General features: G+C 37.7%; 1 protein-coding gene across 1 annotated transcript in view; it reads right to left on the bottom strand.

Moving 5' to 3' along the window:
* The window catches only part of ADSS1 (adenylosuccinate synthase 1), a 30,989-nt gene that overhangs the window by 3,493 nt on the left and 3,336 nt on the right, over positions 1 to 24,160 (bottom strand). The window contains exons 2-12 of the mRNA XM_074583831.1: positions 13,019 to 13,121; positions 11,533 to 11,595; positions 10,706 to 10,756; positions 10,297 to 10,363; positions 8,784 to 8,891; positions 8,347 to 8,428; positions 7,229 to 7,355; positions 5,864 to 6,018; positions 4,555 to 4,679; positions 2,475 to 2,572; positions 1,188 to 1,337 (exon numbers count right to left, since the gene is read on the bottom strand). Coding sequence (XP_074439932.1) covers positions 1,188 to 1,337; positions 2,475 to 2,572; positions 4,555 to 4,679; positions 5,864 to 6,018; positions 7,229 to 7,355; positions 8,347 to 8,428; positions 8,784 to 8,891; positions 10,297 to 10,363; positions 10,706 to 10,756; positions 11,533 to 11,595; positions 13,019 to 13,121 — 1,129 coding nt within the window. The remainder of the gene's footprint in view (positions 1 to 1,187; positions 1,338 to 2,474; positions 2,573 to 4,554; positions 4,680 to 5,863; positions 6,019 to 7,228; positions 7,356 to 8,346; positions 8,429 to 8,783; positions 8,892 to 10,296; positions 10,364 to 10,705; positions 10,757 to 11,532; positions 11,596 to 13,018; positions 13,122 to 24,160) is intronic.

Raw genomic sequence — 24,160 nt, forward strand, 5'->3', positions numbered from 1 at the left:
GTACTCCTGCTGCATTACCAGTCTAGAAGCATGATATGTTGAAGTTTGAAAGCATGAAATAATTATACCATAAAGACAAAGCACTGCAGATGGAAGGCCTAACAGAAGGTCAAGCATGTTTCTTGCATGTTTAGGATACCTAGCTCAATCCCTGCAGAGAGGAAGAAAGAGCTCTGCCAGACTGTGAAGTTTTCTTGATGTGGACCAGGAGACAGTGAGGCACACATGCTATAATATTGTTAAACGTAAGGCTGCAATTAATAACATTATCCAGCATGAGCAGCCACCCGAAATACCATACTATAATTGTTCCACTACAATTTTATTGCCCATGGGTACCACAGAACTGACTGTAGGTAGGTCTCCTTCCGCCATCAAACCCACCGTGGCACCCTGCCTTCACACTGAGAATCAGAAGAAAAACAAAATAAGGGGAGCTTTATTTACATATCCTGTCACACACATCCGTGTTCATGACCACACACAGGCCATTCACTGAGTTTCAGGCTCTGCTATCAGATGCCTCCTAATCCATGAAGAATACTGGAATTCCTATAGTTGAAACTAGCTCACACACCCCATACGTGACCTTTGAGGTGCTTTATGGAAAACAAAATCACACATGCCAGCTTTCTAAGTCTGCTGCTGTGGAAATTCCCTTCCCAGCTCCACCACTCGTACCATAGCTTGTAGCACCTCCAGAGCTCTAGCAATTAGATTTGAAGAAAACTGGATGCTTAACCTTTGGAGACTGATCGCGTTAAGATTCTCAGTTTTCCAAAGTGGCAGAACTGGCCTAAACAATCTCGGATCCATTATCATTACGGAACACATTTCCTTATGGGTAAGTGCGGAACAGAGAAAAAGAAAAAAACCAAACACAAGAAGCAGTTATATTCAAACAGGGATGCAGTGCAGGAAGCGAAGTGAAAGGAAGAGATTAGTAAAGGGAGGACATGGTGCAGAGATCCCAAAGTTTTCAATGACAGAAGGCGGCAGTTTGCCAAGAAAAATAAACATTTATCTTTCCTCTGGTTAAATCCTTGTCAGCAGCAGCTTGGAGCTCTCTGCAACACTGCAGACCTGCCCGCAGAACACCACCCTCTGCTGCTTCTTGGCAAGCACTTCTACATAAATGTACCTATCTGCTGTGGCATCCTGACACGTACGTATCTAGAAAGATTTACCTGGCACTCCAACATGGTTCTCCACACATCGGATGTAATTCTGGGCCTTGGGTGGGAGGTCCTCCCATTTTCGTGCGCCAGTTGTGTCAGCCTTCCACCCAGGCATCGTTTCATACTCTACTTCCACCTTCTGTAGTATCTCCTGATTAGCTGTGGGAGAACAATTTTTACCACAGTTGATTTTAGCTGCTACACCTTAAATAACACACCTATGGTTCTCAACCGAAAAAGTCTTTTGACAACATTTAAAATCTGATACATGAAAAAGCAGTATTTCTACTGGTTGGTTGGTTAATTCATCCTTAATTTAGATTAAGTTCTGTTACTTTGGAAGACAACCCTGATTCAAGAGGATCCAGGAATCCACTTTCCTCTTCTAAAAGCTGTAGGATGCACTCTGTTGACGGAAAACTACAGTATTATTTTTGAGGTAACAAATTATTTGCGTTTACGGTAGTTCCACTTTTTGGTTCAGATTTGCACATTAAAAAAACAGAAATCCTCCTGTGCTCAAGGCACTATCTCCAATGTTTTTATCTTTATGGAACAGGGTTACATTAGGCTGGATAAGAACTTAAGATATCCGCATGCTTTTCCCCACTGTGTCCACTGCCAGGAATTACCATCAGTGGTGGGAAAGCTGGCTGCTGCCAGCCCTCCCCGTGCCTCCAGAATCCCCCATCTCAACAGAACAAACCCCTCATCTTGGCACAGACCGTTACACGTATCTCGAAAACATCATTAATCTGAGAAAATTACAGATTATTACATCTTAAAAGTTTTAATATCAGTCACACTGAGAGGCAACATATATTTTTATTAACAATAATGTTGCTGTTAATTACAGTTGTATGAGAGTAGCCCATAAGCAGCTTTATTCTGCTTGTATCTGCCTCATTTTTGCACAGCTTAAGTGCTGCTTTTAATTTTTACTGTACTTCATTAAGGGCTATTGCCAATGATACCCACTCACTGACTTGAGTCTTGCTGACTTTCAGATCCCTGGTGTTGCTGATAAAAAAAAGTCTAATGGGACAAGACATAGAGGGACCTAACACAGGATTTAATTTGCTTCTTGTCATCATACATAAAGACGTAAGGTGAATGGAAAATGCCAACGTACTGATACAGCAGTCTTTATATTGATACTATAGTTGGGCAAATTTCTACAGAAGTTCTAGCAAAAAAAAGAAACCAAGCTTGATTTTCAAAAGCAGCCTTTCCCAACATTGGTATGACTTAACAGTCAGGGAAGAGAAAAATCAACATAGCTATTTAACAACATACCTGGAAAATATGGAATTCTTTTTCCACCCAGTTTGTAAGCAACACCAATTTTAATCTCATCAAGGACATCAAGAATATCCAATTTCGTTAATGCCAAACTGTACAGAAAAACATCAGTTAGAGTTACACATATGATGAATCTTCTCTTTAATAATTTCCACCTGTCCTTTTTTTTTTTTCCCTTTCTAGTTTTGTATTCACAAATCCAACTCCGGTAACCCAGCAAGCAGAAATACACAAATACATCAAACTATGAGCATTGGTAATTTGATTCACGCCGCAGAGATGAATACATGGCTAAGGTACCAAGACACATTTCCAAATGCTTGGCAGCTCATAGAGGTGCACAGTGCTCGGTTCAGTGCATGAAAATGCAAGCGGACTATGTAAAGTGGTGCTTACTGGACTTGGTTTGGGTGCGTATGACGGCATGTCACTTTACGTCACTACTACTGATTATTTCTGTTATTCCTACTGACTCCAACTGTAAGACAGACTTATTTACTAAATTATACTTTTAAAACAGACTTCCCAAGCATAATCTGGCTACTAAAAGCACGTATACGGTTCAGTACGAAAGATCCCAGCCTGCCCTTCAGTGCCTGCGCTGTGCTACCAGCGTTGTCGGTTTAATGAACCTTTTTCATCTTGTGAAAGAACACACTGGAACACAAAAATGGAACCTCAAGAAGACACCATAGTACTCACTGATCAGAGTAAAACTGCATTTTAAAACTAGTCAAATTCTCTAGAAACAATATGCCAGACATTGCTTGGTAAAAATATAAGTAACTAAGGATTTGGACAGGTACGTGCATAATAGTCCCTGCTGCATGTGCTCAGTAAGTATACGATGAATGCAATGATTAAATGAAAAGACCTCTTGGAGAAAGAATCAGCATAGCACCAGTCCTTCAACTTTTTTGAAGTTTTTGTATCCCCATGTTTTTTAACCGTCACAGTTACCAGAGATGACATAGTTTTGATGACGGAAATGCAGAAATTCTACAGAAGCGAAATGGAAGGAAACCTAACACCTTCCTAATACTATTTTCACATAAAATACAAATGTCTAAGTTAAAGCAAAATATAAATCCCAGTAAAAAATATTTTCAAACCCCTTCTGATAAATTAATGAACAAAGATCATTGTTCCTTTGTAGCATTAGTAGCATAAACAATATTAAGCCTCAGTTTATAAGATATTACAATTCCCAGGGTCATGTGTTTGCATATATGAACAAGTTTGCCCCAATGCATGAGTAAGTCTACACTTTATATGAACAAAATTGTAATAACACTTTTGCAACTTTTTCTGAAAACACAGATCGGTAACTAGTTATAAATTAACGAGTTCTGATAGTCACTAGCATTTTAGCTAGCTTGATGGCATTACGCTCTGAAACAGTTCCTTTAAACAGCCACCTGTCCTTTAAAATGTCAATTTAAGATATATTTTTAATTATAAAATAATTTACTAACCAAGTAAATCCCTCAGTCCCAATGAAAATAAAACTCAACCCATTAAAAGCAGCATTTATAATACAATATTAGACTACACCTTTGTAAACAAATGAACCTGTCGGGACTGGAATGAGAGCCGTGCCAGTTGCTGTACACTTTGTGTCATCCCACTTATTTCACTTAAAGAGGCAGTGGTTCTGAACAATGCAGATTTGGTGCTACAAGTGTGATCCACCAGAGTCCACCAAAGCTCAAAACCAGCCAGTTTTAGACTACAACATAAGACAGCATGAAAGCACTGGATCAAGAACACTAGAGCAAACTCTTAGAAAACGGGTGTATTGATTCAATCTACGTCAGCCATCTGATGTAAGCAAAGTGAAAACACATATGAAAAAAATCACGGCTATGATGTTGTAAAATCACTTCATTTGAAAAAAAGGCAAAGGAATTAGATTATTATTAGCATTAAGACAATTCTCAGCTGCCCACTGTGAATTATTTTATTGCTTAAAATGTAACACTTTACTGGACTTATATTAATGTTACCTACATATTTATTCTGCGAAGCACAAAATTATCACTTCCAAATGTAGCGCAAAATCTGTGATGCTTACGCAGTGAATCCGTTGATCATATGAGCATATTTCAAAATGACAAGATCTAACCAGCCACAGCGTCTCTTTCTGCCTGTAGTTACTCCCCATTCATGGCCACGGGACTGTAACAGATCTCCGATTTCCTAAAAGATGACAGAAAGAATGCTGATGGTATTTCACTGAAAAATAGCAGGAAAACAAAATCTAAACAAATACAGACAAGTAGCAGGAAAAATATAGTTGTTCAATTCCAAGGCTTTTTTGTAGGGAAAAGGTAATTAAGTTTTATTAGGAGGGGAGTTAGGCGGAGAGTAAAGCCCCTCATGCACAGGATTTTTGTATTTCAATCACTAACATTTCCAAAATACTTCTTTAATATGACTCTTTCATGTCATAAGGAGACACCTCTCTTCCTTCTTCATCTGTCAGGAAGATTTCCTTGACAATTCAGACCTGTTTTTAATGTTGTGTTTACTTTCTTTGTCTGATCTTTTTGACATCTATTGTTTTGGGGGGCAAGACTGTAAACGCTTGGAAGAAGATCAGTGCTTGTACAACCTGTAGGTCAACAGGCTCCTTGGCCATGCCTAAGGCTCCTTGGTTCTACCACAGAGTGAGACTGCCAGCTGTTCCCTTCAGGCTGGCAGCGTTTATAATGTGTTAAAAACAAAGAAGACAGAAACTTTACACTCACAACTCATGAAACTAAAGGAAATCACCAATTCATTTGAGCCATTAGAGAAAGGATTTTAGCGACTAAATCCTTAAATTAGATTCGGATCACTGACCTAGAGACTGCTGTGTGTACAAGCCCAATCAATACCCTGAGCTTTCTAGTTTCTTGATAATGAAAATACAATAGACAGTTTAAAAGAATCAAAATCTTTCCCCTTCTTTTTATTGATCAATTTGTGCATGACTGGCTGACGCACACACCACATTTATTCTAAAAATCGCACAGAACACAGGCTGTTAAGCACAGAAGTTGTATCTTGTAATTTAAGCTTTCCTGCAGTGCAGACAGTTCCAGCCTACAACAAACTCTTGTCACTGAAATGCACCTAACGATATTACACAAAATGATGAAACCTGTTTTCACATCATTCTTTGCAACAGAAGTGTGGTCACTGTAACACAACATCATCATACTCCTGTTTCACTCCTATGAAGGAAAATACCGTAAGTTTATAATGTAATTCCCCTCTCTGTGAGTGCGACGGCTTGGCATTATTACGGTGCTTAATCATTGTTGGTATACCCTTACCCCATTCCATTGACCTTAGTTTTTGGCAACTGTATATATTGCATTTTGTAACATTAAACCTACGTTAATCTGCTCAGTGGGGAAGGCTCCAATTCCCACCCGAGTAGTATACGCCTTCACCACACCATACACATCACCGACATGCTGGGGAGGAACACCAAGTCCGGTGCAGACACCACCTACGGTGCAGTTTGATGAAGTCACGAAAGGATACGTGCCTGTCAGAAAAACACAACAGCACAACCCTGTTTCAGCAACGATAAGAAACAAAGACTGATTTTCCTTTACAGCAGAAATAAGATTCTCACCTGTATGTTTGGCTTTAAAGCTAAACTGAATCAGCAGCTAAAGACAAGGGCAAATTCTTCTTACTGCATGTTCCCATTTTGCTTTTAAGAGAACAAATTAAGCTGTTCTTCCCAAAACTGCTTCCTTCTGTAGTGAATAATACGTATTTACATTTCTAAAGCTCCACAGAAATCCCGCAAAAACAAGCAATTTTTTTCCACTCAAATAGCTGACTTACCCTGTCAGTTTGCATAACCATATTATTAGTGTGCAAGACAAATAAGAAAATATACTACTTTCTTATACTTAAAGATGTATCAAGTATTTGTCATCTGTTCCAATGAGTAAGCTTTTCTGCATTCATCCTTGGCAACTTTCACTGAGGATTGCCCACAAGGGAGAAATTTCAAAGCATCTCAATACTACTTCATCAGGCACTGGATCTATTACAGGATGCTGCTCCTGCTGTCTAAAGCTTTTTTTCCCCTGTCCTACGTATCACAGAAAGTATTTCCGCAACATCTACGGAGAGGCTGGCGTAAAGTTCACAGTCCGACATTCCCAGTGCTCTACACAAGTAGTTCTGAGTATCTGCAGCGATTTTTCTAAGCCTTCAGAGCTTATTCATGATCTCTACACTTCAGCTGTGGATTGGAGCATCTCTCCCGTTCTTTATTTCATCTTCACAGAGTCCTAAGTAGTTTAATTAGATTTTTGGTACAGAGCAGAGCAGAGATCATCTGAAGAAGCTAGACTTACAGGTTATCGGCACCGGGTTAATCTTCCCTCCACTGCAGAGGAATTATTTCAGCAGCACTGCAGTGGGTGCCTGGAATGTATGACCCTGCACACACACATTTAGAAGTAATAAAGACAAGAATATCTGGAGTGAATTTCAACTCCAGTGGAATAAACTTCAGTAAAAATCAATATTTAAACCCTAAACACAATCCTGTTAACGATACAATCTCTGGCTTACTGTGCTTTACTTTTGAGAGATCTTTTCCTATTAAAGGAAGACTATTTTGTTTCTCTATTTTCCTTCTGTTTATAAAGCTGATATAAACACAAAACAAAATAAAATTAATCAAAATAAAGCTAACCTCTTCGGAGTTAAACTGAGTTTTGAATTTAACTTACCAAAGTCAATATCAAGCAATGCTGCATTGGCTCCTTCAACAAGAATCTTCTTTGGGGAGCCATGAAGAGCTTCATACATAAAATACACACCATCTCGAACCATGGGTCTTATTTTTTCAGCATATCCCTGCAGATTTGAGTAGAACTGTCAGCTTCCCCAGACAACGGCAGGAAGCAGGGTACACTGTGTTCACTTTTGAAACACAAAACATACAGATAACCCTAATATGCCAGCTTCAATAACTCTGGTTTACTTGAAAGATAAAACCATTAGCTTATCTTCCATGAAAAACAGGTCAATGCATTGAACCAGTCACATAAGAAAACACGACTTGTTATTGCATTAGAATACTCTAATATCTGTATCATTTCTATTCACAAAGATGTTGTATACCTACCTCATTTTGTTGATTTAGTCTCTATATAATGTGTCTATAGTCTAGACACACTGACGGTGGGACTTAGAAATAGTGCAAGCTCCAAAAGAAAAAAAAAATCCCTACTGACAAATATTAAAAAGTATCTTCAAAGGAAGGGTGTCAGCTCTGAACAAACACCAGACAAAACTTGGGAAAGATAACAAATTTTTTTAGCATCCTCTCTTCTTACGTATTCACGAAAGAAGATGTTTTACCAGTGGCTCTTTTGAATTTATTTATAAAAAGACATTTTTCTTGTAATAGCAGGATCTCGAAATACAGCTTCCACAAACAGTTCTTCACTAAGCATGGAAGTGTCTCAGACAGCCTACATCAGTCATGGCTGGACACTGCTAATTGCAAGCGTCACCCTGCGTTCTCTTGGCTACTTTAATACACCGATTATTTTGTAAAATAACTGTTTAAAAAATAATTTAAAAAAGTAAAATATTATAGGAGAATTAAATCATCCACAAAATTTATATTAATGCCCACAGTAAGAGAACATTCTATTACAAAACATAGCTACTGCTTATTAAACGGTTTTATAATAATGAAGATATGCATTTTTAATTCAAATTAATGAGTTAATAAGTAGTAGTTCTGGTACACTTAAAAAAAAAAGTTGAAATAAATATTACTGTTTTCTTCTATATTTTCCCTGAAACTGAATAAATATTATAAGTGTTAAATCCTTACCTTTAGCTTTTTCAATTGTCCCTCTATATCTATTTCCAGTGTGGGAAACATTGACTTGTATTGTTGTGCCAGATTTTTAAATCTGTAAAACATTGAAATCATAACTATGAAGAACATTCATTGAGTTCATAGAACCTTTGGCAAGAAGAACTCAGCTTAAATTATATACAGTATATACAGAGTGCTATAAGGAGAAAATACCCAGAACTTCGATACCTCAATCAGCCCATTTCACAATGTACAAAATTACATTTCAAATGAGGAGAAACTCTGTGAAGTACAGGAAATACACAAACACATTCTTTCCTTTCTTCTCCTTCTAGACAATTTATGTACAAAATGCAGACACATATTTAAAAAAACCTCCTTAAAAGCAAATCTGTCAGCCAAAAGGTATCACTCTTTAACCTAATATTTAGAAATGAAAATAGTTGTACCTTGAAGAAAATTCATCGAAGTCAGAAAGGAGGTCACAAATGCGAAGGCCTGTTCGTGCAGCTTTGGAAGAATATGTTGGTCCAATCCCCTTCTTTGTTGTGCCAATGCTAATTGAAAAGAAACACCCCAAACGTGTATATGCATAATGTGCTTTCGCATAAATGTAGCATGCCTTTTTTAGCATGATAAGCAAAAATATGCTTTATGCTAAGTAATTTTGTTACAGCTCTTTAATATACCATATACCAGGCAGGAGTTCTGAGAAATAAAAAAATGGCTAAAGTTCTATAATAACAAATGTTGCAACTTTCATGCTTCAGTGGATTCGCATAAATATCGCTAATATTCATGGTATGCAGCAAAGCATTAAGCCTTGGGTCTGGCTGAGAAGAGCTTAGTTGATATTCTGTGTGTATATACATATATAATACAGTAATAATGGTTACTATACTGTTCTGTGGTAATACTACATCCCTTAGCACAAATGTCATTTTCACAGTTGCAGAACTGCCTATAGTTGTAAATAACAACCAGTTCTGTGCGCGATTAGACTGGTTTCCTATGGCTTTGCCATTATTCATATCATTTCTGTCCCTATGAGCTCTTGCTTCAGCCTGTAGAATCATAGAATAGCTTGCGTTGGAAGGGACCTTTAAAGGTCACCTGGTCCAACCCCCCCGCAACGAGCAGGGACATCTTCAACCAGATCAAGTTGCCCAGAGCCCCGTCCAACCTGACCCTGAATGTTCCCAGGGATGGGGCATTTACCACCTCTCCAGGCAACCTGGGCCAGTGTTTCGCTACCCTCACTGTAAAAAATGTCTTTCTTGCTTTATCTTGATTAGAATAAAAATGAAACTGTTTCCCCATCCATGTGCCTACTTTCATGTGCATTTTAGAAATACAGTAATTTTGAGATCTTTACTTGTATGTTAAGTTTGGCTGAAATTGTCCAATGGGATCAAAAACTAATAGAGTACAGAGAGAAAAACACAGTGTGTTCACATAAACCTTTGTTTTTTCAGAAACCAGAATAATGAAGTATGAATGAAGTATGAATACTGTGCTAAGGTGGAAGATTAAAATTAAAATAGAAACTATTATCTCCATGAAGTGGAGTGTATATTCACTCCATAAGTGAATATAAAATAAACAATTACAAGTGCGGAACGTAATCACGCCAACACTTCGGACCTGATTAAAAAAGAGCATTGCTACACTGATATCAAAGTGGATTGGAAACATCATTTTCACGGAAATAAGTAGGAATTTCAAAATGTCTCTATATGTTGCAGAGAACTGGAAATGGAAATACGTAAGAATTCATACCCTGCCTTTTCAGTAATACCTCAAAGTTTGTTCACTAACATAAGCAGGAGCAGAACAGTCACAGAATTAGTAACATCAGCAAGGCTCTTTAGAAATACACTGCATTTCTGTTTTCCAAAATTACACCCATTTTTCAAGTTTGTATAATTATTAATGATTAATGAAGGTGATGAAAATACTTACTTTTTTCCTTCTTGTGCTTGACGTTGCACTTCCTGGAGCCCATCTACTGCCTGATGAAAGTCAAACACTGCAATGGAAAGTCAAATGCACATAGTGGGAGACCAAAGGAGAAAAAACATTCTTTTTTAAATCCCAGACATCTGTAATTTCAAGATTAAGTGCCTTTGTTATCGTTGATAGTGCACAGACCTCCTCATGTGAAAACAGAGCTAGTATTGCTTAAACTTTGTGAAAACATGTAACACATGGCTCTTTAGCAGATATAAATTCCATGATCATGTTTCAGATACAAAACATACAAAGAAGCCATATTAGATCACATATATGACTGTTCTGTGGAGTAATGTAGTTTAGCACCATGAGCTAAGCAACCATTTGTGAGTTTTTTCCTCCTTCAGTAATCACTTACCTATATGTGCTCTATCTGATATAATCAGTCTTTTCTCCCAATCTTTTAAACCTGCCAAAAGACATAAAGAAAAGCAGGATTTTAGTTGTGCCAACTGGTATAACTTTGAGATTTGGTTTTAGTTTTTCCATGTCTTTCTTCTAGTTTATATAGCTTCTTGTTAAGTCTGTAGGCAAAATGGATACACCAGAAGCAAATACCAAATATCAGCAATGTTTTTGTTAACAACTTTTCTCATCTTTCACTTTTTCAGCTTTCTCATTTTGGTATGGACAAAGATACTCACTTCTTCATGCCAGAATGCTGCGGCTTACATGCAATTCTTATTTTAAGGAAAGATTCTTGTTTAACTCGCTATATGACAAATCACTTAAACTCCATTTGTGCCTCAGAAAATAGAGAATTTATATATACAGTATCATAAAAGAATTTAGGATGCCAGGGACCTTAGAAGGTCACCTGCTCCAAAGCCTTGCTCAAAGCAGAACCAACTTCGTTTATACTTGGGCACAGAAATGGGGACGCAGAAACTCTGGGTAGATCATCTCAGTTTGAGGTCAAAGGGAGCTTTGCCACACACTTTAGGATTTTATTTTCTACCTAATGTGGTATCAAATGCCATAGAACTCCATGAAAACCCATTAAAAGATTGCTTTTGAAAATCTGTCTGAAGACTATAACACAATTCAGCATTTTAAATACCGCTCTCCGCATTAAAAATCCAGAATGTTATTGCACTGAATATTTCTGGTCAGAAACAAAGGCTTAAAAAACCCATCAACCTGGCTGCCAATATAAAGAAAAGTTAAAAATTACTCGATACAAACCTTTCTTTTCATTCTTTTCAGCTTCTTCAAACAGGCCTGGTAAATGTATAACCACTCCATTACCTTTGGGAACATAAATGATTTATTTTAAAGCAAGAAATAAAACACTCATTCTTAGGATGTAAGGCATGTAAACACTTGCTGTCTGAAATGTTATTTAAAAAGTAAGATTAAGTTTCTCACATTTCTCACAAAGTGATCTTGAGAACTTTTTGGATAAATCCTCATTTTGGGTAAGCAGCTACAAGCCACAAACAGAAAAAAACAGAGCCTGCTTGTTTCAGATGTGAATGTCGGGCCTGCTCCAAAGCCAGCTGAGGTAAGCGGATTCTTGTCTTTGTTTGTGGTAGACTTTGCACCACGACTTCAGCCTCAATTGTTCACTGGTAAAAGCTCAAAGAAGCCCGTGGCCTTACAACGCTGACGCACAGCCTGTGTGATGATATTTAAATTTTCTTCAATATTCACATATTTGTTTTAAAGTCAGCTCAAACTATGCTGTAATACGTTCTCCCTACAATACAGAAGCCACAAGCAATATGGAGCGTTACTGACGAGACGCGGGGGATTAGTGATGCAGTGGGCTGGAAACAGCTGCAGCTTCCTTCTCGGGAACATCAGAAATATCTGCAAGAGAGTCTGTCTCAGCCTAAATTTAGGGTAACTTAAGTTATAGTCTTCACTAACTGACAGGGAGGAAAGTGAAAAGCAAGATAATACACCAGATTTAGCAGAAGGAAAAAAGGCATTTTATATATTTCAATCATCCATTTGGAAATTATCGAATGGAACAAAACTGCAACTACAGTTCCATGACTCACTCAAACTTACACTCATTTCTTGCACAGTCTATATGTATTTTTTCTGTCAGAAAGAACTATAATTCTGGACAAGTAGAGGGCTTAAATTTGCCCATCACTTAAATAGGAGTTTCATGTCCAGTAAGCAATGCAAACTTTTTTGCAATGCAATTTGCATTGAACAGCTTTACAGTGAAATACAAACATCACCTTAAACAGCTGGTAATGGGAACAAACAGGAGACTGGATGATGACCTCCCAGAGCCCTGTATCCTGGGGCTTATTTCTGGAAAGTCAGTAAAGAGATGCCAGAGATAAATGGTATTATTTATTTAGCCGAAGTGCTGCGTTTTGTGTCCTCAAAGTACAACATTTGTATTTCTGAAAGTATAAAAGGAGTGTGCAAATAAAGGGTGGGATCCAAATTTGTATCATAAATGTAAGAACGAACACCACAATGGAAAGAGGGGGTTCTCACTTTCAGTTTTCAGTAGCAGACACTAAAGTGACACTGGACATAAAACAACTCCTCATGTTAAAGCAGCAGTGAAATAAAAGTCAAACAGCTGAAGCAAATCTGACTGACAGTCACCTATATGTTTTTCTTTGTTTGCTACTATAAAATATGGTTGGAGCTACCTACTATGTAATGTTATTTTATTTAACAAATTCCAAAATTCTCTTACCAATAAAAGAAATTGCCTTTGGATTAATGATGCCGCTAGGAAACAGGTGAAAATCATATTCTTTCCCATCAACAACCACAGTATGGCCTGCGTTATTCCCACCCTGCAACAGAAAGAAACATCAGAAGATTAATGGGCTTATACTACTGCTCTGAACTCTCCACAGATGATTTGACAAGTTCATCTTTTTTTTTCTTATTTATACATTCATGCTTTGTGTCACTGCTTTCTCCACCTTATAGGTTCTTGAGATGCTGTAGTACTGTAAAAAGGGCTCAGACAGGACAATGAGGGGGCTGAAGGATTTCAGCAGGACTGTGTAGAATTACAAAGCAGAGTGATACCATGGAGTCAAGGCAGGACTGGGGCAGAGCAAGAGTAAATGCAGGTCCAGTAGCAGAAGCTAGAAGAGAACTGAAGCTTTCTGGGAAAAAAACTGGATTGACCTACCACCCACAGAGTCCTGTCCCTGAAATGCCTACACAAACCCATCCTTTTTGGGTGTTTTCTGTGGGTTTAAGCCTACAACGTCCAACATTTCCTTTTGAATGGAAGCTCTTCCTCCCCACCCACCCACAAACAGCTACTGCTCCTCTGGGCGTTCAAGATGGAAGGTCTGTATAAAGTTGTGAGCACGTGTAGTCTTTGCAGCTTCACAGACTCTCCCTGTCAAGGGATGATCTTCCCAGTTAACACCATTACCACTTTATGAAGTCCACTACAGTTCATACCTTACACAACCATCTACCAGACCTGAGAATGAGAACTGGTATTTTCCTCAAGAAACCACATTTTTGCAGACGGCTTTAAAACAGAATAATGAGACAACACAAAAACTTGGGAAGAGATGAGTAAATCAAGGTCATGAGTTGATTTGAACAGAACAGTAAAGAGTTTTAAAAAATAAAGGGGTTTTTTGACAGGCTTAATGTTTGTTGCTGTTCTGCCATGATGTAACTTTTTCTCCTAGTGATAAGGTTGGGAAATCTGACTACTTTTGTGCTGTGGTGCTACAGGCCTTCCATTTTCCAAACTGATTACAAATCTTGGAGGATTTAGTATGAGGTCTGAATGATGCAGAAGTGCCTAGAATGAGGGCATCTACTGGAAGGAGAACTGACACAGTCACGGGTAATTTGCAAATAATGAAGAGTGTTGCCTGAATGAGTGGAGTTGTTATATGAAAACACTGAGAAAGGACAGTCATTTATAAAAATTAATAACATAACGCATGTTCTTCTGGAGTTTTGTTTACTCTTCATTTACCCATTTGTTTGCATGTAATATACAGGGAAATGGCAACTGACGTTCCTTTCAAAATGTGGATATATGCTGAAACACAACATAAGAAAATAAAAGCTACTGGGTATAAAAAAAATAATTTAAAAAAAATCAAGCTTTTTTTAAGCAGTGGGATGGAGGAAAACATTAAGAAATATGCCTTTAAATATGACAAAAGTAATTCTCATGTTTTGGAAGATGTGAGCTCAACAATACAGTTTAAACAGATAACCTGCCAAGGGAGAGCCAAGTGAGAGTTGTCACAGAAAAACAGGTGCACACACAAATTCCATTTGATAGCAAACTGCTGGGTAGCTCATCCTTGGGCTGGGAAGGACCCTCAGGTGTCTTGCTAATGCAGAGTTATAACTTGTCTGGAGAATCCTGAAGAACGCAGACCATCCTGGGTATTTAGCTTGCCTCCCCGATATAAGAAGCCAGCTGTAGAAACCTGGATCTAGTTAAAAGGTATTGAAGTATCTATCAGGTTAATAAAACATGCAGGAAACTCCTTTACATGATCTTTAAGAGGTCTGAGACTGGATGGATTGCAATAGTTGCAACACTAGTTTATTTTATTGCAGCTATATCAGGCTTGAGAAAGAGGCTAGTAACTTCTTCTGAGACAATCAGCTTTCCTTTTCTGCTTGCCTACAGACGACAGCAAGATGGAAACTTTAAAAGAACAAACTCAATTTAACACTGATTTAATCTCTACTACAAAAAACCACTTCTGCATTTCCTGAGAAAATAGGGAACCAGGCTCCTTCAAAAGTTATTTGTTGTCACTAATACTATAGTTATATTCTGCTTTTCTTAATCAACATGAACAAATGAAATCAGGCTTGAGGGCTCACAATCTGAGATAACAGCACTCCTAAATTAGAGTCAGAAGTGTTTTCTTGTATCCTAAAATTTTAGAAGGTAGGATATACCAGTATGAGAATGTTTATGAAAGACAGTTTATGCTTTTGGAGATCTTCCTGAACAACTGATACCCGGACAAATGGTCTCTTTCTTTAGAAAATGCTTAAAAGGGGACATTAATCATTCAACTGTGAAAACTGGCATACCTAAAAAAATACCAAAGCACAGAAGCATCAGCAGATATGATATATCCTTTAATTGCCAAAAATCTCTGGATCCACTTTCAGTCCCTCTGGACAGGTAACATAAATCAAGAATTCAGTGACAGACCTTATAAAACAGCACTTCTATAACTGAAAACTAGTGTTGACAGCTCCAGAACTGGTTTTGTGCACTGCTCATGTTGGTCGGCGTTTCCTAAACAAGTGTCTTCTGAGTAGATTTTTAGAGCTCAATTAATTACATTTTTACAAATACAATTAAAGTGGTAGCAGAGCACTGAATTGCCCAACAGACATGGCCAAACTTGCAAAACATACCACTGGGTCTGATAAGATACTTTCTGTTTATTATCTGGACATCTCAGAGATTCCTCATGTTCACTTTCATTGATATTCTAGTAGCATATCTAATAGCTCATATATTAAAGATAGCTATTCCTTTCCTGATTTTACTTGAGTTCTGAGAGTCAATGTACAGTCTATATGAGCCATTTATTTTGCTGACAAAGTATAAGGAGAATCTGAAAGTTTGTATGGGCTTAATCTGAAGATTACATGATTGAATGTGCAGAGAACTACCTGGTACACTATAACCATGTAAGCTCCCTTCTTTTCCTCAAATGATATTTCATTAAAGTGGTGTCAACATTAACACACGTACTGACAGTATTCTCTGGACCCTCAGGATGCTTCCCACTTGGACCAGGAGACCTTTGGTGTCTCTGCTTGGCACTTGCTTCAAATGCAGCTCTGCACAATGAGGACCCATTTAATACTCACAGAATCTCTGCTGTGCACCACTGATCTCACCCGAATTTTACTTATCTTTCATCATTTGCACTTTCCTAGGTCTCTAACAATGGTATCTGCCTTCTCTCATGGTTCTTCAAAAACCTCTAATGAAGGGAATGTTAAGGCAACAACTTCTGACAGATTAATCACCAGTGCCACTTCGGCATCACCTGTATTGCAAAACGATGGTATGACCAGAAATAACAATTAGCATTCCCTTACAAAACCTGGGAAGCCTTGGCATTCCCATTAAACTACTCTTGTGTGGCAAGTTCGGTTCCCAAGAAGGAACGATTAGGTGAGCTGCTGAAGCTCCAAAAGGCTTGAACATTCGCATCCACTTTAACGTGAAACCTTTCTTACTGCTCCTGCAGCAATTCCAACATGTTCAGCAGCACTTGTGGCCCTTCTGTTAAACCACTTTAATCTCTAATGACTCTGTTAAGACTACCGAATGCAGGAGATCTACCAGGTGCAGGTGACTGGGCCTATCAATTACAGAAAACTTCAGCAATGAAGTGAGACTTGAGAACTAGAGAACATTACATACGACAAAGACAACAGGACAGGTATCTATAGTAATAAAAAGCCTTAAGTACGCAGCAATACTTTTTGACTGTGCAGCCACAGCTGCTGTTCTCCGTATCAGCTATATTAAAGTTTCAGAGCAGATAAATGCTTGTTTCTAGCAGTATTTAGTAGCTGTTAAAAGTTTTTCACATTTAAATCAGGCACCTAAGAAAAAATAACTTTCACTCAAGTCGTTCATAGCCCACAGTGGAAAATTAGTACTCAGCCTTTTGAAAGTACCTACGTTGCTTAACAAATCAGTTTTTAACAACTTTGAAAGCACTACAAGTTGTGGCTCTATTAGCAGCATTAAACATATATTATTTCAATATATTTTGCCTAAGGAATGCTCTATTACTTTGTGGAGCTGCAAGCTACGCCTCTTTCTTCTAAAATCCAGCAGACCACCAGCAACATGGTTTAAATTCAACAACCCAAAATGCCTATCGTTCTAGGTTGGAAAACAGACTTTAAGTTAATAGAAAGAGCTGCAACATGTTGTTTTCAAGAGTTAAACAACAGGAAACATACTAGGCATTATTTTCAGAGCAGAGTAATCCTAGATGGTGAGGTTTGTTTTGTTTTGTTTTTTAATTATTTTTAAAGAACATTTAAGTTGGGCTCAGATAAAAATTGGATTTTTTTGTGGAAGACTTTAATCTATATTTTCAGACTTTTAATAATAAAAGTGTAAAGTTACATATTGTCCCAGTACAAGAAGGAACTAGAGGAACTTAAGCTACCTCATAAAACATCCTAATATTTTTTTCAGTACATTAGTTTATTTAAAAAGAAAATACATTTTCAAGCTTTTTATGTGCTGATCTACTTGTGATATTGGATTCTTGCACTGAAGTGAAGTACTTTGATTATTATTCCATAGTACATGAATACAAGAACTGCATCAATACACTAAACTGAGAATTTATTACATCTTACCAGCATTAACAACTGTATGCTGGTATAAACATCATCTTTCAGGGAATTAATAATTATCATGAACAGGTTGGCAGAGGAGAACACATAGTCTTTGTCTTTTCAGTAGAATTTACAAAAAAAAGAAGAAACAAATCCACCTTCCAAAGTGCTCAGACATTGTAAGGCTGGTGTTTTGTTCTGTATTGTTTTTAAAATCATCTTTTGTCCTCTGCAGTGGTAACATCCCAAGGTAGAAACAGAATTGCTACTCAGAGCAGCAGTGAGGCTGTTCAGTACCTTCAGCAGGAACGCTTTCCTCCCAGTTGGCCTTACGATACATGTTTGAATAAGAATGAAATCTGTACTGACGCTCAGCTGTGTTTTGCCTGCTCCTGCCAGCCCAGTAGTGTGCAGGAGACTGCGTTCTGCATATGTTGGAGGAGTGCTTCCAGGTGCTCTGCTGGTGTCCACTGGTTAGCACATCTTTCATTTGCTCAGTGCTCCTCACAATGCCCATTCATAACTTGATTAACTAGACCGATATAAAAAATATCAGCACAGCACATGTAAAATGCCTTAAAACCTGGTGATAATTTCAAACTATAACTAGAGAATGAACACAAAACAGGTATGTCTCTGATGGGTCCCACCCTCTTCCAGTTAGCAATGCTAATCAATGCAATGGGGGAAAAGAATAGAAACTCAGTATTGAAGATGCGCAGATGACACAACTACCATTCAAGTGGTGTACCTGCAGTACGCAGCAGTCTGAGCTCCCCAGACAACTGGCACATGCAGTAAATGTACAAAATGTCATGACTAGGTTTAGAATAAATGAATTCGAAAGAAAAAGGTAGGCCAAACTTTGGATGGAAGATATCTATGCTAGGAAGCATGTGGAGGTGTCTGAATACAGTTTCAGTACCGGTTGATAGGCCTAAGGCAAACCTCGCGTGTATAAATGGGAATATCAAGTAGGAGTAGAGAGATTGTATTACCTCTCCTTCTGGCAGTGGTGCAACTGCTATTAGAATACGGTGTCCTTGGTACTCAGACAAGATTACAAAAATGATCCCCTCTGTCATTATAATCTATGAATTTATAATCTATGAATTGGAATACCAGCTACAAACCAATGGTTCGGGAAGTCTGCATCTGAAAATAAATTATATGATTCCTATCTCTTTTCACTGCAAGTGTCCCAGCTCTACTAATTAGATCCATTGATGAAGCAAAACATTTTCTGAAATTCAACTGCATCTGCAGGACAAATAGCTCTCACCATACTATGAAACAGATTGTAAAATATTTCTTATCTGGACTGAGTGATTTTCTTCCATTTATAGCATTTCACATGTGATTCTGAATAAATAAGCAGCAGCATTGTTACATAAATTGTTTCTTCTTTCTCTTTACAATTTAATTAATGATGGCTATTTCTAGCTGACAGTAGCAACTGCCTGGAACTAACTTGAATAAATGTAGCTAGTAAGTGCTACCAGCATAGATGGCTTTGACATGAACTTTATAATAGTATAAATCCATTGCCTTTCATGGCATTTCTCTTTATTTACACCATTGCAAGTGAGTTTAGAACATCATTGGTTTAAAAAAAAAAAAATCCAACACCCAGAGAAATGCAACGATTTTGAACACTTAGACACCACATCACAAAAATCACCTGTGTGTGAAAGCTTTTGTCTGATGACTTGGAGTGCTGTACATTCCGGTTGGGAGGTTGCTGCCACACGTGCTTGTTAGTTTCCTTTAATGGAAGTAGGGGGTTTTTTGCTAATTTTTCCAGTTTAACTATTGCCTAATAGCACCCAACTCAGTTCCAAGAAGGCAATCATAACTTTTTTTTTTTTAAGCCCCAGCCATTGGAAAGAATTGGGTTAGGGAATAATCAGAAATGTACTTAGACCAGAAAAGCTGAGGGAGCAGCTCTTTTTAAAGCTACAGTCGTGACAAAGAGCTGGAGTAAGTTGCAAGTATTTATCTCCTGACACCAATCATCATCAGCCAAACCTAGTTAGCCTTGCTCTTCTTCCCAAAGAATGTTTGCAATAAGTGTTTTGGGGAAGAGCAACTTCGCACAGAACTGCTATGTCCGATTCCTGCATCTGGTCAAGTGTGTCCCTGCCACGGCCCTTCTCACTATCTCATAGAACGAACAAAATCCACAGGATCCCATCTTCCCAATTAAAACAGTGATCTCTTCAAAAACTCCTGAATTCCCGTGGAAGGAGACCTTCTAAAGCCTAGTGAGACAATTAGTATGGTTATAAACACAAACACCCTTGAGAAGAACTGAGCAAAACTTTTGACCTTAAGAACTATATAAAATTATTTATAGCACAAGTATCAAAAACTGAAGCTTATATCATATTTTACACTAATAATGTAGTGTTTTTCCCTTTACTACAAATGAAAAGTGACCCTAACTTATATGGATGGATACCTTGGTGTTCCTAAGTATCTGAAAAGTGCAACTGGAAAAGCCAGGTCTAATTCAATTCAGGTTTTAAACAGCAGTCAGCATAGGCAAACTAGACACTCTTAAACTCTAGTTATTTTCTCTCAAACGGAATTTAAAGTTTTGTTGAATCACATAAAAACAATCTACTGTGACAGACCACTACAACAAAACATACGCTAAACTCCAGTAGAAGATGTAAAGAAAGTAACGAATTCAAGGTATAATGATAGAAAATGCTATAGTGGAAAAAGCATTCTGACTAATATTAGCAGAATCCTAAAATAAAGGAAATCACACATGAAAAACCTAGATGTGTCTGCTCATCTTTAGTCCTCTCTTCTGAAGAGGTGCAGTCATACCCCTGTGGCAAGTAATATGATCCAAAGATATGAACATAACTTTTCTTATATCTGTAAACAAGTTAACAACAGCTAGTGAGTTACAACAGGAATGAAACAGAACAGATGTCATTTCAGCTTAATTTCCAGTTGCTTTCTTTTGATGCTTGTAGGGGATAATAAATTTATGAGGCTTTATAAAGGGGATTGAAAGTTAAGCTTGCTTTCTTATGGAGATTTGGAAACTTTAAACCTGACCTTCTCATACAGTATTTATAATCCTGGTGGTCCTGAGATGATCTCACTGATGCCCAAAGGAGAGGCTAGTTTAAAATAGCAATGTTACCGTGTTGCTCTAAAGCCTAAAATGATATAGTGTAGCATGTATAAACAAAATGAAAAATAAGATTTGGGCAAAATACCTTCTAAGTGACAGATTGCTACAAAAAGAAGTTTTAATTTTGAGAGGGTGGACTTCTTTATTGTAGCTAAGGAAACCACTCACACTTGATGAACCCTCTCCTGTGTTGAATAGCAAAATAAAACCTACTTGCTTTTTTGCAAGGAATCTTGCAAAAAATTACTTAGGAAGAAATATGCCTGTATGAACGTACATGTACGTGCAAATGGGATTATCAACCTTCCCAAACATTAGAGAAATCAAAAGCTTGAGTCCTGCAGTCACTGCATGCTCATGATTCCAAGGTCATCAATCTTTTCACTGGAGATCATCAAGCACTAAATCATTAGGAGATTAAAGTCTTTACATGCTACTTTATCCTGTAGGGAGAAATTATACTAAATATCAGGGTTAAATCTCACTGAAAGGAGAGCAACACATGATACATACACACAGAGAAAAACAGTCGCCAACAAGCCCCTGTAACTCCACATAACCACCAGACAGAACTGCCCTAATTTAATCCCTGTTGCAAACAGTTCCAGCAGCCCACGATCAATAGGGACAGTCACGACAACGTGTGGCTGCTTTGCCCTGCCATGTCAGCAGTACAACACAGGAATAAAGAAAACCACTGTCTTGCATATAAACCCCTGAGAAAAACTTCTCATGTGACATTTCTGGTTTTTATTATTTGATCACTTGCACACAGTATATTCCTTTTCATTCCTCAAAGTACCAATCCTAATATATATGGTATTTACTTTGCATTCATAAAAACACCAGAACAAATAAGGAAATTTGCAATAATATGCTACAGTTATTTGTATTGTATATTATATCATAAGTGTCAGGCACATCCCTTCACCCTTTCCTAAGCTGTTCTCTAATGTTGTAATGGTATCTCAAACCCAAAACATCACTAGGCTTTTCTTACTGGTTAGCCCCTCTGAATCTTATTTGTTAACATCCACTACATCAAGAAAACTAGGCACTCGGTGTCCTTGGTGCGTGACTTGGTTAAATCTCTTTGGTCCAAGTCACTGCAAACTACTCAACCACAAAAGACCTTAACAGCAAGTTTTTCTGTTACCTTTTTCAACCTCCTCAGCTTTTCTTCAGTATTAACATCAACTATAATTTTTGTCCAGCTGTCTCAAAAGATCAGATGATTCCTTTTCAAAACCAAGGCAATTCTTAACTTGAAAGCATACTGACTCAGACAGAGGAGGTGTTTTAAAGAGTGACTACATATTTAGTGAAAAATAAAACTACATTAATATGAGAAGCTTAACGAATTTAGCAACAGCTCTTCTTATTGCAATCACATTCTTAAAATTTGGCAGTTTCTTCAATCCCAGTTCTTAAGGGAATACTGATAATATCAGGCAGATTGTTTCCAGACTTGTAGATGTCAGAAGTGTCACAGGTCTGACACATCCAGCATCGGCATGGGCAGCTCTGGAACAGCAGTGCCAAATGAAGGCTTGAAAAGAAACTTTAAGACCGCCTTGGACTAGCCCCTGCTGCTGAATCATTGTCACTGGTTTTGGTATGAATTGAAGGAAAGATACACATTTGTGCAGCAACTGTTATCAATCTATTCAGTAACCAAGATCAAGCCCAATGCAGGTAAGGATTATTACCACAGGGGCTCTACTAATTTACTAGTAACATCTTTTGTATCTCTCGCATTGAGCGTTGGAAAAATCTTTTTCTCTTTCCTTTCCTTCAAATTTTTTATCAAATTGTTTACAGGCTTTTTCCTCCAATGCTTTTGGATGTTCTGTTGAAAAACAACTTATTGCACAACAAAACTTCATCAGGAAGGGCAGAATTGTTTACTCTCCACTACGACAGGAATTCTTAGACATTCTTGGCACACACCTGCACTATAAAAGAGAAAGTGTCTCATGAGTAATTTACCGTTACTGGCAAAGATGCACAGTACTTAACCTGCCATTTTTGCCAATGCATGCTATTTCCTTTTCCATTTACACCGTACAGTAAACATCTTCAGTGAAAAGTTATTATTACAAGTGTACCTTACATAGTCTCAGCTTAAGGAAACAGGCAGACTTGTATGACACCAGCTGTCCTCAGTTAACTGTGAACTTACTACAGCAGTTCTATACACGACTTTCTGGGAACAGAGCTAGTTTAAGTGGTGCCTCTGGAGGCACGTCACCTTGGCAGTTGTGACAGTTGACTATTTGTTTGATCATGCTCCAAACCAGGTCTGAGAAATTACCTAATTAAAACCCAGGTAGGCAAAACCAGCCACAAGCTCCAGTTTTGAAGGCAGCCACACAACAATGTATGAGGCGATGTGAGAAACATACAGCTGGAATGAGAACTGCCACTGAAGAAATCACCATCTGAAGAAAAGTTTTGAACAATGCCAAAACTGTCTTCATTAATACGATTATATGTATCCATATTACTTAAGATTACATTTTTCTATGACAACATGCTAAGAGGCTAGGTAAAAAGTGAACTTCCCTCTTCACATCTGGTATTCTATCAGTTAGAAGCTCTAAACAAACGCACAAAACCTGTTTTAAAGGAAACATCAAAATTAAACATTTGCAGTTGAACTCTTTGATTGTACACTTCCCTGATAACATACCAGGGATTAAAAGTATTGCAGAGTATAATGTGACAGTTCTATGACCCAGGAGGCCACAATAAGAAATAATAGCCTCTATCATTACGCTTCTGAACGCCTTTGCTTGCTGAAAGAGCAATTTAGAGGAAAAGTTATCTCCATTAATAACCCAAACATAGACAAACCTACTCAGTTCTGTAACAGCCCTAAGCTGCCTGTTGTTATTTATTTATTTAGAAATACCTTTTCTGCTTATTTATACGGGGATGGGTGGCTGTGTCTGGTATTTTAATGAAAGCAGCCTGGGAAAAGTTTTGTTCAGCATCATCTACAAGAATATGCACAGATCTTTTACTCTTACTGAAGCATCCTCTTTCACAAAGTATGCTTTAAGTATACAGGTGAAATGAAATCAATTACTCCAGTTGAACTAAGATTTCGTATTTAAATTATGCCACATATTTCATTGCCACTAATGTGAAAAATTAAGTGCATACCATAACTCATTTGTACGCAGACTGTATAAACCAAGTACTGAAAAAACAGAAACAACACGATCAACAAACTGAGACTCTTCAAGTCATGTGAAATTAAATCCTGAAAACTCAGGAAAATTAGAGAGGCCAGAATTTTAATGCAGAATTTTCTTTAATTAACTTATTTTGAAG

This window comes from Larus michahellis, chromosome 4, assembly GCF_964199755.1.
Source record: "Larus michahellis chromosome 4, bLarMic1.1, whole genome shotgun sequence".
Lineage (NCBI taxonomy): Eukaryota > Metazoa > Chordata > Aves > Charadriiformes > Laridae > Larus > Larus michahellis.